The sequence below is a fragment of the Seriola aureovittata genome, chromosome 12 (genome assembly GCF_021018895.1).
Source record: "Seriola aureovittata isolate HTS-2021-v1 ecotype China chromosome 12, ASM2101889v1, whole genome shotgun sequence".
NCBI classification, from domain to species: domain Eukaryota; kingdom Metazoa; phylum Chordata; class Actinopteri; order Carangiformes; family Carangidae; genus Seriola; species Seriola aureovittata.
Window position 1 is genome coordinate 22,803,492 of NC_079375.1, and position 17,799 is coordinate 22,821,290.

The following is a 17,799-nucleotide window of genomic DNA, read 5'->3' on the forward strand; positions in this document are numbered from 1 at the left end:
TTTTCTTTCAGGCAGTTTAATTCAACACATTTACAACAAAGGATCTTACTCACGTTTTAGTTGCTATTCTGAAATACACTGGCACACACATGCCCAGTGTACATGAATGGCGAGGTGTGAAAGTATGGATGATGTTTGGTTCCAATACAGAGCTAAAATGGTCGTCTGGACGAAGATCGTTTTTATTTTAAATCCCCCCAGTTTTGAAAGAGTAACAGCCAATGGTGTAACTTCAGCACTCAGTCAGTCAGTCATGGACATTCATGTTTCTAGGGCTGGCCTCGCTGTTGCAGTGCAGCCAAAAACACTAAATTGGTGTTGTAGCCATTCCTGATGTGTTGATGTTTCGCATATGGTTTTAGTTAGTATCTTATCAGCATTACTACCTGGAAGGGTGCTGGATGGCATATGAGGTCGCCAGATACCCCCCGAGACTGTGCCCCAGCAGGATCATGTTCTCCAGGCCTACAGACTGTCTCCACTCTTCAATGGAGTTGACAAACTGCTCCTCTGCCTTGGCAGAATCTGAAGGGAAGGGAGGCCTGGAGCTCCTGCCAAATCCCAGGAGGTCGAAGGCGTAGACAGGCCGTGATCGGCTAAGCGCGTCCAGGTTCCTGATCCACAGCCCTACCCCTCCTCCAAACCCATGGACCATCACCAGGGGAGTCTTAGCGGCTAGCGGAAAAGTAGGGCAACAGAGGAATTTTGTTACGGGTTTTATAGTGCATAGAGCACTGAGTTACAGCTGCTGCCTCCTGATAAACAAAGACTGAGAGAAGGGTAGTCGCCTACCTGCAGGTTTGTGAAACACCTTGTTGGTGAGGGTCAAAGTCCATATTCGATCCTGGTTTGGTAAGGTCACAAACCTGGCCCATAGATCATTCTGAATACCTGTCGTGATGAGGCAAAGAAAAGTAATGATTAGTATATCCTCAATGAGATTCTGTGTTTGTGCTGCAGCCAGTGACACATAAGTCAGTAAATAACTGTCATATTTTACTTACAGCCACTCAAAGTGGAAAATACAGACATTTTATAAAAGGTTAGCAGCTTTAATATATAATTTAAGTGCCTACTTACAATCATATCAATTCCAAGTGGTTATATAATTAGCCAGTACAAGTGAAAACAATCTTACAGGCGAGAATCTTGGACTCTGTCGTCTTCAAAAGGGACATGGAGGTTGGACGCCAGGAAGGCCACCAGCTCCAGACTGAATGTGGCCTAACAGGAGAGGAACCAACACAAAGTCATGTAAAGACTGACCAGATAGAGGAAATGTTCAGTGCTTGCTGAATGCACAGTACTAATGCTCCTGGAGAGAGTCCAAGGTTAAAGCCAGTGCAGTCAGTATTATCGTTTAGTGCTTGTGCTCTGTGCAAATAACACACACCCAGTAGTGTCACGTTTCACGACCATCATGCTGTCAATCAAAGTCAGTGCCAGAGGTGGACAAAATATACGACTTCATTACTTGAGTCAAAGTATAGATACTCCTGGTCAAATATTACTCCAGTACAAGTGAAAGTTGTTCAGTCAGATTTTTAATTTCCAAAACTCCAAACATGGACTTCAGATCAGATCATGGTGCTCTGGTGAACAATCATCTGGTTCATCTTTATCTAACGTAGCCATCGTTAGGCCACTGCCAAGTTCAAACTGAGCTGTTCAAACATGCTGCAAGCACAACATTTTCAAAATAAAAGGAAATTAATTGCATTGACTAAAAGCTCTACTTCAAAGCAACAAGAACTTCATAGAAATGTAGTGGAGTCAAAGGGACAATATTGATCTTTTAAGTGTATACACCCAAGTACAGTACTCATGTAAATGTACTTTGTTACTGTCCACCCTTGGTTAGTGCCATGACCCACCGCAGTGATGTAGTGATTAATATGCGTCCTGGTTACCTTTGACCTCTTATTAATAATCTTTATTTTTTTCTTTCAGGCAGTTTAATTCAACACATTTACAACAAAGGATCTTACTCACGTTTTAGTTGCTATTCTGAAATACAAAAAGGTGGGTAAACTGAGTTGAAATGGGTTTATAATTCCCCCCCACCCACCACCGTCCCACCCCTTCCGCTCCGATTGGAGGTGTCACATTTCTGCCTCCACCATCCATGCAGCAGGTACACCTCCACACCTTACACCTGTTCTCCAATCAACCGGCAGTTCAGATTTGCTGAGTCATTTGGATAAGTGGCTCCCCCACTGCTGTTCTCCCTTTTCAATCAGTGACAATTAAAAAGGAAAGATTCACACAATCTAATTTAACTACTATAAGACACGGTACCCCACTCCTCTTGGATGTGGTTTCTATATCCCTATTAATGGTACACTACTGATTCAGGTAGTTCCAGCAGTAGACTAGTTTACGTTCAAGTCACAGTTTACTGAGATATCGGCATTTGTGATATAAAGGTAGGAGGCTACATTTCTAATTTGTCATAAAATTGGTTTTATTCTTATAAGTGTAAAGTCACATGGTCACACTAAATAAGTCTGAGAACATCTAACATTATATTTATACATAGCTTCAGGGTGTACTGACACATCACTACAGTAAAATACCGTCTTACACACAGTGTCTTAAAAAGAGAAAGCGACACAATAAACATTTTTGTAAGTTTAGCTAGCAGGTCATGTAAAACAGTGCGCAGAAGGAGGTTTGTACTCGGCTTTTCGGCTGTGAGTTACTCACTCCGTCTCACAGTCGCTCTGTATCGGGGCTGCGGTTGTAGCAGGATCCATTGGTTGACATATTCCGGTGGCTATATTCAGTTAAATCAAGGTTTGCGACGCATTCCTGTGTACCTTCTTTGAAATTACGCGAAGTTACTGCACGTTGTTGTTATTCTACTGTTTTGTAACTCGCAAAGTCCTAAATCAGCTGACCACACACAAAGATCGTCTATTGTGAAGACGCATTCACGGCACTCAAACGCCTCACTCGTCACTCATCATCCATCTAATACAAAGTTTGAGTAGGCGATCACAGTCAATGAGAAACCTTGCTTTTTTGCGTGTATTTAACAGCGCTAGCACTTTCCAGTCCCTGTTTGTTGTTCAATATGTGTATTATTTTGGTGTATTGCTGTTGTGTGTGTTTTGTGGATTAATAATTGGTGAAATTCAACACTGGAGGAAAAAATTCACCTTCGTGAGATTCTGTGATTAATAAATTAGGCATTTTCGGGTCCCTCTAAAAATTGTGATAATCAATAAGGCGGTTAACACAGCTGCATCTCGAAATACTGACAGAGTGAGACATCATTTTACTTTTAGCACATCTCTGTTTAAAGGACTCTGTGTGGGCGGCACCAATTATCCTTTATTCAACAACCGTCTTTTTGCTCCTCGTTCCGAGAGAGTCGGAATATATTTGTTGTAACACCAAGGCCGCTTCCGGTTGATGAGGACACGTCACTCATTCGACTGAGGAAGAGGACCGGTGCAAACCTCGCTCATTGACACATTTTGTGTAAATCACAAGGCAGAAATCATGTCGAATTCAGTCATATCGGTTATCTCTCGGTTTCTAGAGGAGTACACGTCCTCGACGCCCAACAAGCTGAAAGTGGTGGACGCTTATTTGCTGTACATCTTGTTGACGGGAGCTCTACAGTTCCTCTACTGCCTGCTGGTTGGCACCTTCCCCTTCAACAGCTTTTTGTCGGGCTTCATCTCATGTGTGGGCTCGTTCATCCTCGCAGGTAAATATAACTCCAGTTAAATGTTGTTATGTTTTTTCGGTGCAAAATACAAGGCGGAAGTTCGAGGGTTTCAGCCGCTGGTCGAGCGGCCTTTTAGTAATCGTGTGTGCAGACACAGGTTAGCTAGCCAGGCTAATAGCATACTGTGCAGCCAGCCTTTTTATTTATTTATTATTTTATTTTTTATCAGACTAAATATTAGAAACAACCTGATAATTTTATAATATGTATACACAGTTTATAATATGTAACGCAATGCACTTCAATAGCACCACAAACTACAGCCCCCGAAAATGACCGTAAAGCACATTCAACTTTTCTCCACAAACGTGTCATTGAACTCTGTGCATTAAACTTCATGGCGGCTATAATGCCATCAGTTTTAACTGGGTATAAACATCAAAATGCATCAGTTTTAACTGGATGTATCTAATAATCTGACTGTGTTTTAATAATTTGTTGTATTCTCATAGTGGAGCTGGAGCATGGGGAAAACCCTGTTACTCGGGTTATGTTGACATGACTAAATGACTTGTGAATAAGTCTATAAAACAGTAACCTGGGTGAGATGTTGCAGTTGGGTTGATATGATGATAATGATTTTTATCGCATTTAATCTGTTTCTAAATGTTTTTTGTTGTTGTTTTTTTTCAATTAATCTGCCAGTTATCTCATCTTTACTGCATGGTAATATAAGTTTTGTCAAACTTAAAATTCAAGTTATACTTGTTAACTGTTTCATCATTGGCAGCTTTTAAAATTTGGTTTTCCCTTATGAAACTGATGTGAACACAACTAAGCTGTTACTTCACTGAGGGAGAGGATTTTTTAACTACAGCATAGCTCAAGGGAGAATGATCATCATGTCTTATTCTGATGAATTTATGAATAGAAAATATTTTTGGTTATATTTGCTATAAACTGACAATTGAAAACATTAACAATTTAAATGATTATGAAAGTGATCTTTAGTTGTATTCCTAATACATCTGTGTTATTTAGGGGTGTACAGGTGTACAAAACTAACGCTAAATCCTCATGTATTTTTCCTCCCAGTGTGTCTTCGTATCCAGATCAACCCACAGAACAAAGGAGAGTTCCTGTCTATCTCTCCAGAGAGAGCCTTCGCTGACTTCCTATTCGCTCACACTGTCCTCCATCTGGTTGTGATGAACTTCATTGGTTGAATCGGATGTGGACCCAACTTACAGTGCCCCCCTCTCAGAAGGTGTATATTTTACATACACGTTTGTCATTAAAGTTGGATTCTTAAAATGTCAATGTTGTTCAGCTCCATTGTTGAAGTGTAGATATATTTATGCGCAACTACCATCAGTGTCTTTTTTGAATATGAGAGAGTCTACAAGAATGTAACCCAAACCTGCGATATCCATCTGTCGCTATAGCACACAGTCACTCAGTGGACAATGAATGGGATATTAAAACAGATATACACTTTACTATATTGCTTTGTGTTCATAAAACACGACACATACCCTTGTCCTTTGGGCGCTCTCAGTCACATTAACCATCCATGCCAGGTCCTTACTTATTTCTCAGTGGAGCAGCTCCGTATAGTACATGTGCTAAGGCAGACTTCAGTCTACTTCTCAGGGGAGATCCACATGATACCACATATTGCTTTCCCTTTGCTAGAAAACTGTTATTAAATTTTTAGACCAGCAGACAGGGGGAAAGGCCATACTGTTTTCTTGTTTTCTCAGTTGCTTCTTAATAACAACTTCCACAACCTCAATGTCACTAATCCTACCACTTCTTTTTTTTTTTCTTCTTTTTTTTCCCCCAAAGCTCACGAGAAGAGAAATTATCAAACCTCCCCTTCAAGACATGATGCTGCATCTGCTTTTGTGCGATCCCACCTTCAACACTGAATTGGTTGCAACTTGTCACATGTGATGCAGTACAATTTTCTTACTGATAAAATGGTTGATTTCTGTCATTTTTTTTAAATGTAAAGATTTGTTAAGCATTCCCTTTTTGCACTGACACAAGGAAATAAAAAAACAACTGAAATGGTCATCTTGTGAATAATGTGGCAGTTCTTATAATGAAGTGTTGTCCATCCAATTTGTTTTTAACCATAAAAGTAAAAATAAATTGCGTTCAGTAATAATAAACTTTCAGGTAGAGAAAAATAAACATGGTTGTGATTAGACTATTGCATATACTGTGCCTGTCCAAAAACAGTCAAAGGATCTGAATCTCTTAAGCATTAAACTTAACAGATGCTGTTCTAAACAAGCATCATTTGAAATAAAAAGATAAATCATATCTAATATTCTCACATTGGAACATCACAATCTCCCTCTGTTTTCTTTAAATGAAATTTTAAAGGGAAGGGAATATTGCTGTACGGGTGCGTTATCTCTCTCTAGCCTTCCTTTATTATACTGACCTGTGTTTTCATATTGCAGCTTCATACATACGGCAGGACTTTTTATATCAGTGTTGGTGGAGTTGTGTGTTCGCATTTAGATCTGGTTATTGCAAAGAGAACTCACTGTTTGAAGAGCGACAAAGGAAAAAAAAACAAAATCCATTTGGTTATGAGAAATGGTAGGAGAAGGGCTCCTTACACAGTAATGGAAACTTAAGTTCATTTTCAGTAGAAGTGCATTTAAATTTTATGCTAATCTATGTTTCAGCTCTATTATATTTTGCAGGTGAGGAGTACATTTTACCATATTATATTTTTCTGACAGATTTAGTGTCTAATCACTTTGCAGGTTAAAATTTTACACACAAAAATATATTAGAAACAAATAAAACATGATGCATTAAAACCAACAGAATATTAAGTGATTAAAGCTCCACCTCCACTAGCTGCAACAGTTATGTGCTGATTACATGTTAATGTATCAATAATAATGATCCAATAATATCTCTGAAAGGGTTGATTCTGAATGAATTTGCTTATTTTTGATACATTAGTAGAAGCACAGTGTAAAAATACCTTGTTAGTATTAGTATTATCAGAAAACTACACCTACTTTTGCTTAAATAAAGGATCTGACTATTTCCTCCACCACCGTCAAAACGTTGTAGAACTAGTTCTGAACCCACTGACTGCATCATTTCTTAAGCTGAAGGCTACAGTGCTGTGTTTCCTTGAACCAATGAGAGCAAGTGTGCGGGGTGAACTCCTTCCACTTGGGCAGCAGACCCGGAGAACATTACCCCCCAGAGCATGCAGGGTCCGCTTTTCTGATGGAGTCAAACACTTTCCAGCTCAATGGCTTTAAACTGGGGCATTACCAATGCTCACTTACATTTGTCACAGAATGTACTGATTTTAGCTATTTGGTCTGACAGATCTTACCGGATTGAGCTTGATATGAAACTGCCTTGCATACAGCCATGAAAAATACACTGAAGTTTACAGGTTCCTCCTGTAAAGGTTAGATCTAAATCTCTTCCTGTGCTGATTTAATAGCAGACAGGGAGGTTGTCAGTCTGCCTAGCTCTATAGATGATATTAGCACCATTACTTTTGAAAAGGGGTTAGCAGGAAGCAGTAGGAGAGGTGATTTTGGGGAATGGAGAGTCGAGAATTTGGACACATGAACTAAAATAATCTAAACGAAGAGTTGTTGATGCCAAGCTTTTCAAGGAGGGTGTTGGGCCCTCTATGAAAAGCTCTATAACATTTTGATTCTTTATTAAGTCACTTATTCAATGTCTTGTCCTGGATATATGTAGATAAAGGTAACTGGAAGCTACTTTCTGTCATTGAGGGAAGCAGGATTCAACTGTAAACTCAATTACTAGTAAAATTCTTTCATTCAAAACAACATTAAGTAAAGATGCAAATATTATCAGCAACAGTTATATTGTTACATGTTAAAATATTGTATAATTATTACAGATGCATTCAGATGTAAACCACATTTTAATGCTGTGCTTGGTCAAGGTACATTCAAGCTATTTTATATACTGTTGCATGGTCAATAGTACAATATTACAATAGTACAAGTACAATATTTCCTTCTGACATGCAGCAATAAAAAAAGTTGTATTTCTATAGCACCTTTAATAGCACAAAATACTTCACAACAAAGAAATGACATGCACCAAGTGCTTCACATAAACAGACATAAAATGAACATAAAAACATATTAAAAACATGCATGTCAAATGAGATATAATAATGATAAAATAATGACATAGAAATAAAAAAAGATGAATATATAAATAATTCAAAAAAAGTTGAAAGTGGATTGCATAGAATGCATAAAATCAAGTAAACTTTTTCTTCAAAAGTACCATGAAATTGAAATGCTGGAGTAAATTGGATTGTGATTTGTCTTTTTGCTCTCACACTGGAAGGAAAACAATGTCATTAACTAACATCAAGTTTGACTAATGGCCTATTGAGCAAAGTGCTGGTATTACTGTCAAACCACTGAGCAATGAATATTACAATCCCAAATATAAAAACAAACATTAGGAGGCATCATGGCACCATTTTACTTAAATCATATGTATGCAAGGTTGCAGTATGAAGACGTTTCAGAGACAGAGCGTTGACGAAAAAGTGCAGGGGATGATGGCAGAGAAACTGATAGAGGATCTTTTCTCCTTGATATTTTAATCAGGTTTACTCTGTTAGACAGAGCAAGAGTTGTGACTATCTAGTTATAATCTTGCTTAGTTTGATGCCACAACTTCATAAAAAGTAACATCTATTTCATGTCTCTTATAACAGAGACAAAGAGAAATGTAATCCAGTCTCTCACACAGCTAAAAGGAATATTAGAATATCCAGATATGTCATGGAACTTGACTGCCATGGAGTTATTAGTTTTGTGAAAGTTATGTTTCGTTTCTAAGATGTGCCAGGGGAACAAGCTGAGTTTCGATTCTGAGGCCTGCCTACATTTTTCCAGGAAATGGATGACCATATAAGGCCTAAAAGGCAAAGACAAAAACAAGGGACTTTTGGAACATCCTTGACACCCTTCACAGAGCAAAATGAGAGGCTTGGAATAATTGTTTGTTAATTCAGTGGCTGAGGGGCGTGTGTGTAGAAGCTTAATCCAACAAATGAAGACTGGACCAAATCCAATGTGTTCAGGCATCAAAATCAAATAATTTCATTGTAGCCTGCCAACCGAATTATCTGCATCCATGGGGGGTGAGGGCACTCAGCGTTTATTTGCTCAGAAGAATAAGCTATGAAAAAGAGCACTAAAATAATAAAAACAGGAGATGTATGAGTAAGAATGATGTGTTTTACCTTAAAGGAATAGTTTTTGGAACATTTGTGGGAAATACACTTATTTGCTTTCTTGCAGAGAGTTAGATGAGAAGATTGATACCACTCTCACATCTGTACACCAAATACAGAGCTACAGCCAGAGGGCAATTAGCTTAGCATAGCATAGCATGCAGGCACCCTATATCTTGTTTGTTTAATGTGTAGAAAAACCTAGGGCATAAAAATGGGGTGACATTTGCCCCATAAACATGTGAGTTAGTGAGCTTTAATGATACCAACTTTGGACAAAGCCAAGCTAGCTGTTCTCCCTTGACTCCAGTCTTTATGCTAACATAAGCTAACCACCTGCTAGCTGCTACGTTTGGAGGTTTCCTCCACACAGGGAGCGTCTGAGAATGTGAATAAATCCCTCTGGGATGTTAGAGATTCACGTTAGCAAATGGCTCACAAAAATTCTTTTAATAATATTTTATTATATATAGAACTTCTCACATATTTTGCATTTGGTAATGGTGAATTCAACGAAGGTGTTCCCAACCTTGTAAAGTTTACCATTAGCTAATAAAAAAAATACTGGAAATGCACTTTTTAGGTCATATGTGTTCTCAAAGTGGAGTCTGGTGAGGGGGTTTCCCTGGGTTCTCAGCAAAAAGAGGAATAATTTATTTTCATTATAATTTCATCCATAAGTAACACAATGACATAATGTATGACTATTTTGGTCACACAAACACTTCCTTAACCCTTAGATGCATGAGTGACTGGACCCTACACTCTTCCATAAGTGGGTCAAAAATGACCCGTATTAGAATCAATGTGTTTTTAAGCCATTTTTGTCATTTTGGTTAAGAATAATCCCTTGTATAATATTTAGTATTATATTTAGGACCACACAAGAATGATTTCATGTTTGAAATATCTTTTTTTTTTCACTTTTTAACATTTTTGAAAAAGGTAAGAGGCATTCAGGGTGGCGATGTCAATTAGGTTGTACCACAACACCATGGACCACCTCTGTGTTTGGCGCTTGCAGGTGTAGGTGCCAACCATCTGGTCAGTGGTGTCTACACCTCCTTTCGTCTTGTTGTAAAATGTGATCACTTCTGGTTTTTTCTTTCTGCTATTTTCATCCACTACTTTGTCGTGGTGCATCGTGCTCAGGAGCACAACAGCTTTTCCTTTCTTTCTGACATAGCTGACCATGGTAAGGCTGTCGTTGAATCCAAACTCTGCGCTGTGAACCTCCCTGGACTTGGAAGGCTTCATCAGAGGAGCGATGTCTGGCTTGTTCTGACGTAGAGTCCCCACAATAGTGAGATCCTTCTCCAAGATATGCTGTGCAAGAGGCACACTGGTGAAAAAGTTATCCATGGTGATGTTTCGACCTGTGTTTCTAAATCTACTACACAACTGCTGGACAATGTTTTCCCCCAGATTCTTCTGAACCTCTTCTCCTGGTTGTCTCCCCGTGTAAACTATACCATCTATTGCATAGGGGATGCGTGCATCACAAACCCAGAAGATCTTTAGGCCGTACTTGGCAGGCTTGCTTGGCACGTACTGTAGAAACTTGCACCTACCCCTGAATGGCACAAGCTGTTCGTCCACAGTGACACAATCACTGGGGATGAATCGCTGTCTGCAGTTGACCAGGAACAGGTCCCATACATAGCGGAAGGCTGCCATATGGTCTGTTTCCAGTCGGAAGGCTCTGGTCCTCTTATCGTCGAAGCGCCAGGTACGGCGAATGTCTTCAAATCTTCCAACAGCCATAGTGGCCTTGTACATGGGATTATGTAGAGGACTCCCAAACAACTTACGGACTGATACATCCCAGTTCTTCTCACTTCCTGCAAGCAGGGTCAATCCAATGAAGGCCATGAATTCATCTTTGAGGACATTTTTCCATTCTTTTCCTCTAGCTGTTGCTACTCTCTGTCCTTCCAAGTTTGTGCACTTCATCACCTCTTGTATTATATCATTAGTTTTAGCTAGTTATAACGTAGGCTAATTTGTTGATAAATAATAATAACAACAGTCATGAAAGACACACACACAATATTATATGAAGATAATACTTACACGTATCAGCTCTTGCTTTGTAAAATAATCTTCCTGAGGGGTGACACTTCTGATATAGTCTGTGTGATCCAAAGTTAATTTATTCCTGACAGCCACAGTTGATAAGAATCAAAGGTTCCCATTGGATTCCATAGAAAATGCATGCGGGTCATTTTTGACCCACTTATGGAAGCTTGGGGTAGTATTACAAAAACTACAATTTCTTAAAATGTATAAAAGGTAAGTTAAAAATGTAAATGGCATTATATCAAAAACATGTTTTTTGAGGAATACCTGGAATATGAAATAATAACAATTTTTCATTACAAAGATATTTCAAGAAAACAACCTCACCGGGTCATTTTTGACCCACTTATGCATCTAAGGGTTAAATAAAACATCTAAAATCACAAATCTTATCAGACGGGGGTCCGTGGTCTAATTTTTGTCAGTTTAGGGTTCCTTTATCCAAAAGTATCTCCCACTATTAAAATCTAACTGGTGCTTACATGGTTAACATCTGGAACATCTGGATCCAACTCACAGTCACATGACCAATAGGAAGTGGGCCTTGCGGAACCTGGAGTCTGTGTTTACACAAGGGAGAGAACTGACTTGGTAAACCTCAAACTGACGCTGGAACATGCCGCAGCTCGTCATACTCACTCTCAGCCTGTTACCATGGATCCCAGGTAATTACTATGACTACTAAGGTCATATTCTTACAAAGAGGTCTTAGCAGCTGCTTACTTTCTGCAGCTAATTCTTTGGATGATTAATGTCTATTCTCAAACCCCCTCACTTCATTACTGTGCTTTTGGCCAATACGTGTGCCGCAATGTAAGATGATTCTCATGCTCTTTACTATTTTATGACTTTTCTGTATTTATCATTTGTTGAAGACAGACTAGAAGGGCTGTTAAAGTTGCCATTTTCTGCGGGAACCAGAGAAAGCTTTTGTGTTTTTTTGTTTTTTTTTTTTGTTTTTCTTCTTCCGTACTGTTTGCCCCTTGGCAAGAATATGTTTGATGTTTATTTTGTCAAGTCTTCAAAAGCCTGTTATATTTGTCCCCCCAAATCTGTATTATAGAGGGATAATCCAATTTCGGAATAAGAAGTATGGAGAGGGAACTTAAAGTAGGAAAAGTGTTTTGTACAGAGGAAACTGGAACCATAAATATGATACTAAGTGTTGCTCAAGGCCACTTCCCCCATTACTCAATCACAGATAAGAAATGTCCACTGTGAGAAACCGTTCTGCTTTGACTGCAGCATGACTGAAAGTTTAAGTTCAAGCATTCAACCATCTCTGCTTTCCATCAGCCTTCCTCTGTGGGGTAACTACCATGGAAGAGTTTTCAGTCCTGGAGGGCCGATCCCTCACAGTCCCGTGTCATTATGAGCCACAGTACGCCAGCTATGTGAAATACTGGTGTCGTGGGAGGATGAGGGAGTTCTGCACCAGCTTAGCCCGAACAGATGACCCCCGTTCAGTCGATCCGGCTGTGGACAAAGTGAGCATTTTAGATGACCCGGTCCACCAGGTGTTCACCGTGACCATGAATGACCTGAAGGTGGATGACTCTGGGTGGTACATGTGTGGCATGGAGATAGGTGGCGTGTGGAGCGCTGATGTTGTCGAATACACTAACATCAAGGTCAATCATGGTGAGTAATGGACTGATTTGAACTCATGAAGCATTATTTATCCTTGAGGAAAAAAATAAAAATTTTCATGCATTTAAAACGCTCAGGTTAGAAAATGCAAGCTCTTATTCTAAGTTGATTTCTTTCCTGCAGGTATGTTAGTGGTGAACAACCGACTGAGCGGGGAAGAAGGGAGCAGTGTCAAAGCTGAATGCGAATACAGTGTGAGATTCAGGTATTTGATTCTCCCATTCACCGTGTTACAGTTCTGTCAGTTTTCTGGGTATTTCACCAGTCAGACCAGGCAGAACCCTCACTTTTAAAACAATGCTCTTAAAGCATAAATAAACTCCAGAAATAATGGTTATTCGTTTGAAATCTTCAATCCAAGTCAAACGCTGACGGACAGTCAGCCTTGACTGACTCCCCCTGTGACTGCTTGCCAACAGAGAGAGTGAGAAGAAGTGGTGTCGGAGTGGAGACTGGAGCTCCTGTCTGGTGACAGGTTCTGACGGGAGCTACGAAGACACTTCAGTGGCCATCAGTGATGACAGAACTGGGGCTTTCACTGTAACCTTAAAGAAGCTGCAGATGAGAGATGCTGGCTGGTACTGGTGTTCTGCAGGACAGCAGCAGATATCCGTGCAGGTGCTGGTCACACCGCGACCCACGACTAGTACGTCTAAAAATTTAAAGTGTTTCATATTAAAATCTAACCCTAACCCCTTCTGTTTGCTACTTTGTTGAAGCTGCACTAGACAAGATTTGTATCTACAGCAGTATTGATTAAATTTTTTTTAGCATGTGGCAGCAGAGGAACAAGCAAACACAACCTTGGCATACTGTCACCTTACAAAGTTGAAATGCCACATCATTATCATTCCACTGAAATTGCATTTCTGACCTCCTGGTGAATACAAATCCAATATTAACTCTACTTTTACTCCTGAGAAAAATACTGTATCCAACTCATTAGCTGCTAAATGCGCCACCAGTTAGCTAACTTTGTCTATCTGCTGCTGTTTGGTGGTGGCAGATATTTTACAGTATGTTTTATCAGAGCATTTTTGCTAGAAAAAAAAAAAAATCTGAGTGCCATGGCTGAAAATAAGGTTCATGAGACCAGTGAGAGAAACAAAGTGGTAATGCTGCAGGCATGACAACCAAAACAATGAGTTTAATGAGCTCTATTGAGCACTAAAATGCTCAATACAGCTGGGGGAAGCTGCAGTGTTGGTTGATAACTCTGTCTGAGTTTGTCACTGTGAGCAACCACTTTCACATTGCACGTCATTTGAGTCTTTGTTACTGTAAAAATGTTTATTAGTGCTGCTTTAAAAATAGTTTCAAAAAAAAAAAAAGAAAAAAGAAAACTCATCCTACGAGTCTCACAGAGCCGATCCAAATCTCACAAACTCAGATTTCACTGTGAGATTTCAATCTGGGAAGAATCTATAGAAAATCTGTTAAACCTTGTGGGTGGAAACCAGGCAAATCAGAGCAGTAGATGGTGATCTGAGTTGCCACTTGAAAGTCTGAAATGTCACTGACAACTATTTGAACCAGGCCTTGTAGATATTAAAGGAGCCACAGTTCCCTGACTGCGTGTGTGTGTGTCCGTCGCCCCCCCCCCCCCCCCCCCCAATCAGTTTGCAGCTGCTAAACTGAGAAATAGCCAAGTGCAGCATTACAGATCAATATGTGTTTGTGACATATGGCAGACACTCTTAGGTCTCCAGCAGTACAAGGTATTGATTATAAAGTCACTTATCAAGAATAATGATGATAGAACTCTGTGGATACTGCTACACTCTTATTCTTATAATAACACATAATTTTTCAACTCTTTGTGTAATATCTTTATCCTCAGCAACAGTGTCTGTGACATCTCTACCGACCCCAAGTCAGTCTGTTGCACACCTGCCTCCACCCAAACCCATCTCTAAGGAGTCCTGGAGCAGTCACAGGTAAGAGTGAAGCATTTCTTTATGATTGTCCTTTCCCACATTGCGTTTATTTACTTTTTCCACACATAAAATCCACATAAAATTTCTACGTCCTTTACAACGCCTTTGATGTTTGATGTGTTGCCGTTCACACTGTTACCCATTATGGATGCTTATCTATACCGTTGTGATGGAGTTCACCCAAGTTCAGCTCAGCCGAGCACAGATAATGATCATACCATTCTTGCCAAGGAAAATCTATCAGTCATCATCTTGGCTGTCATGTGACTGTGTAAGAACAGATGCAGCATAAGCCTGAGCTGCTTTTTCCTGGACTATCTGTTCAGACCGTTGCATGTTTGTGTTTTAGTCACATCCTGGAGTCTTTGCTGGTGTGCTCTTCTCTAATGCTCCTTGTGGGTCTGGCCATATTGGCAAGAAAGATGTGGAAACTACACAGTAAGGCACCCTCTCATTTGTTTGCATTTTTTAATATTAAATCAGAGCAGAATCATGCCACTAACCGCCTCAGCGGGTCTATGAAATATTGTAAATGCATTGAATATACCTGAGTAAGATATTTGCATTATATATATGTGGCTTAAAGATCCTCTCTTTGCATTTGTAGGGCAGGATCCTGTGCTAAGACAAGTTAAGGAGATGAAGGCAAGGCTCAGTGTAAGCCCCCATTTAAATATCTGTCCTTATTTTATTACACACTTTAAAAACACCACTAACAAGCTTATGCTTAAGTGTTAGAGTACTCATTTTTCTTTTCGTCTCCCACAGGGGTATTCAGGAGATGTAGGTGACCTGCCGGATGCTACTGTTGTTTTCCTTAACAGGGATTCCCAGGACGTACATACTAAATGTAATGAATTTGTCAGTATTCAGTAGCCAGTGCAGCGTTTACTGTTACTCCCTGTAACTGAATGTAATTTTTGTTAGATCACTGCTCTAATTCTACTGTCTTTTGTATATTGCATATGATACCACATTTAAAGACATTTATGGTGTTTTCTGCTTCCTATTCTCCATATGCTTTCCTTATTGTAAGACACATAATCATGTGGTCCGCTATTTAATTTGGTCAAAAACAGGGCCATAACTACCACTAAGGACACTGATACATTCTCCACCTATTTAGCTGTAGATGTACATTATATTGTTATCTGCTCCCAGTATTTTTAGATACTTAAAGTTGATTTCTTTTGTCCAAAAATATAAAAACATACAGGATTATAATTATTTCTCCACTTGAGTTTTATGATGTGGTGAAATTAAATAGTAACACTTCACTTTATGTGTCTGTAATTTCCTGATGAGAGTATCAGTACTATTAAATTTCATTGAAAGAACTTAATAATGTGTTATTAAGTAAAGAGGAAATGAAAGTTAAACTTTTAGATTTTTTTTGTCGGCAGCAGAAACGCAAACACAACGACATAATTATCACCTTTTCAGTTTATATATTGAACTTGTTAGCCTATCACACATCCAACAGATGCGCAACAATATTAATATATTTATATCTATCATATATATATAGTATATTTATTTTGGTGTTTTGGTCTCCACCAGCTCCTGAGGGAAACATCCAGCTCTTTAGCTAGCTTAGATGCTTGATTGTTTGCTAGCTAGTTGCCATCTTTGATATAGAGCTTGGGGGAGCATAAAGGGCCATGATAGAGTTTGATAAGTAATTGTTTTCCAGAGGAACTTGCTCAGAACAATTGTTTGATTTTAATAAAATATCCTGAAAATATAATTCAAGGTCTTCCCAATACTTTCTTTTTTGTCTCTCTGGGATGCTGTCTCATTCTCGCTCTGTCAGGAGTCCAGATATGTAATGAATTCTGTTTTAATTATATCAGCACTTAACACCAATCATGCTGATCAAAAAACAATGTAACCTTCAGGTCTAATGACTGGAGTAGTCATGCACGCTGACTCCTACTGGTTTATTGGGCTCTGTAAAAGATGGACTGAGACAAGATGGTGTTGGAATTGTTGCCAGCTCCAAATGGCCATTTGTTGGAAAGAATCTGTTCCAAAGAAATAAGTCCAACGTGAATTAATAACATTAAGACGGTAAAGATCCCAAAAGACTGACACAGGCACATTTTCAGTTTTTGTTGCTTTCAGTTTATCTCAATAATGAAATGGCTAATTAACAATTAACATAATTTGTGGTAGCAAATGCTGATGATATGAACATAGTTATGAGATCTTATAAGATTATCTTTTAAGAAAGAAATAAGCAAATCATAACAGGATATATTAGAAGGAGAAAGAAAAAAAACAGCTCTACGTTTCATGCTTGGGCTGACTGTTCTCATACTGAACCTCAAACGATGTGTTAGAATTATAAATTCAACAGGCTAATGAGGCGACCACAGCATCTGTGTAACGAGCTAGAGCTGGGAACAGCGAGTCATAACTGGATCTCACCTTCATATGTGCAAAATCCATGTTTCTGAATTGGGATACAGAAAATCACAATTTGTAAAAAGTTCAATTTCAAAGATTCAGTGTTTGTGGTATCCTGTAGGCTCAGATTCCTCCATGTTCACCCCTAGGACTGAGTTGCATGGTGTAATTCTGGTCTCTGGTTAGCATGTTTAAAGCTTTTACTGTAGTATTCCTCTCTATAATGTCCAATTTACATGAAATTTAAGAAAAAATATTATCTTACTGTGCAGTAGGTTAATCTCACCACAGAGATGAACCTGCTGAAGAGCTGACAACAACAGCATACAACTGCAATTCTGTAAGCAATGCCAACCGCACAGGGACAAAAGGTTCTGGCTTTTCACTTATACCTTTTTATATATTTAAAAAAAAAAAAATTCATTGGTTTTTGTGTTTGGATGTTGGGTTTGAATCACAAAAAGCTGTTCTATTTTTACTATTCCGCATTGAGTTGCTTTTCCGTCAATGGAGTCGACTGAGTCATCTGTATAAATGTATTTATATCTCCATTCTGGGCAAACCTCCATCATTTCATCATATCATTATGAAGTCAGTGTCTCAGATCATAAGATGAATTTCTGCTGTCTGTTCTTAACATATGGCTGGAAATGGGAGTGAAAGACTTCATGTTTTCTGCTCTATGCAGCCACTGCAAAAGAAATTCAAGTTGAGAAATCTGATATCAGAATTCAAGACTATTTTAAATGCCATGGTAA

At 39.0% G+C, this 17,799-nt stretch overlaps 3 protein-coding genes across 4 annotated transcripts; 2 read left to right on the plus strand and 1 right to left on the minus strand.

The window, feature by feature from the left end:
* Positions 1 to 324: 324 nt before the first annotated feature.
* LOC130178566 ((Lyso)-N-acylphosphatidylethanolamine lipase-like) lies at positions 325 to 2,948 on the minus strand. 2 transcript variants are annotated; one of them, XM_056390922.1, is made up of 5 exons: positions 2,707 to 2,948; positions 1,993 to 2,007; positions 1,139 to 1,224; positions 793 to 891; positions 325 to 675 (listed from the first exon to the last, which is right to left on the minus strand). In XM_056390922.1, exons 1-5 carry the CDS (start codon positions 2,754 to 2,756, stop codon positions 383 to 385), a joined length of 543 nt encoding a protein of 180 aa, XP_056246897.1. In that variant the 5' UTR covers positions 2,757 to 2,948; the 3' UTR covers positions 325 to 382. The 2 variants fall into 2 exon arrangements, with proteins under 2 accessions (XP_056246897.1, XP_056246898.1); XM_056390923.1 differs by lacking the exon at positions 1,993 to 2,007 and having other exon boundaries at positions 359 to 675; positions 2,707 to 2,918.
* Positions 2,949 to 3,401: 453 nt separating this feature from the next.
* dad1 (defender against cell death 1) lies at positions 3,402 to 5,756 on the plus strand. Its single transcript, XM_056390924.1, has 3 exons — positions 3,402 to 3,718; positions 4,775 to 4,946; positions 5,528 to 5,756. The coding sequence occupies exons 1-2, from the start codon at positions 3,508 to 3,510 to the stop codon at positions 4,903 to 4,905; spliced, it is 342 nt and encodes a 113-aa protein (XP_056246899.1). The 5' UTR covers positions 3,402 to 3,507; the 3' UTR covers positions 4,906 to 4,946; positions 5,528 to 5,756.
* Positions 5,757 to 11,573: 5,817 nt separating this feature from the next.
* Positions 11,574 to 16,379, plus strand: pigr (polymeric immunoglobulin receptor). Its single transcript, XM_056392490.1, has 8 exons — positions 11,574 to 11,710; positions 12,342 to 12,686; positions 12,819 to 12,900; positions 13,115 to 13,341; positions 14,536 to 14,632; positions 14,982 to 15,070; positions 15,240 to 15,289; positions 15,401 to 16,379. The coding sequence occupies exons 1-8, from the start codon at positions 11,662 to 11,664 to the stop codon at positions 15,506 to 15,508; spliced, it is 1,047 nt and encodes a 348-aa protein (XP_056248465.1). The 5' UTR covers positions 11,574 to 11,661; the 3' UTR covers positions 15,509 to 16,379.
* Positions 16,380 to 17,799: the final 1,420 nt, after the last annotated feature.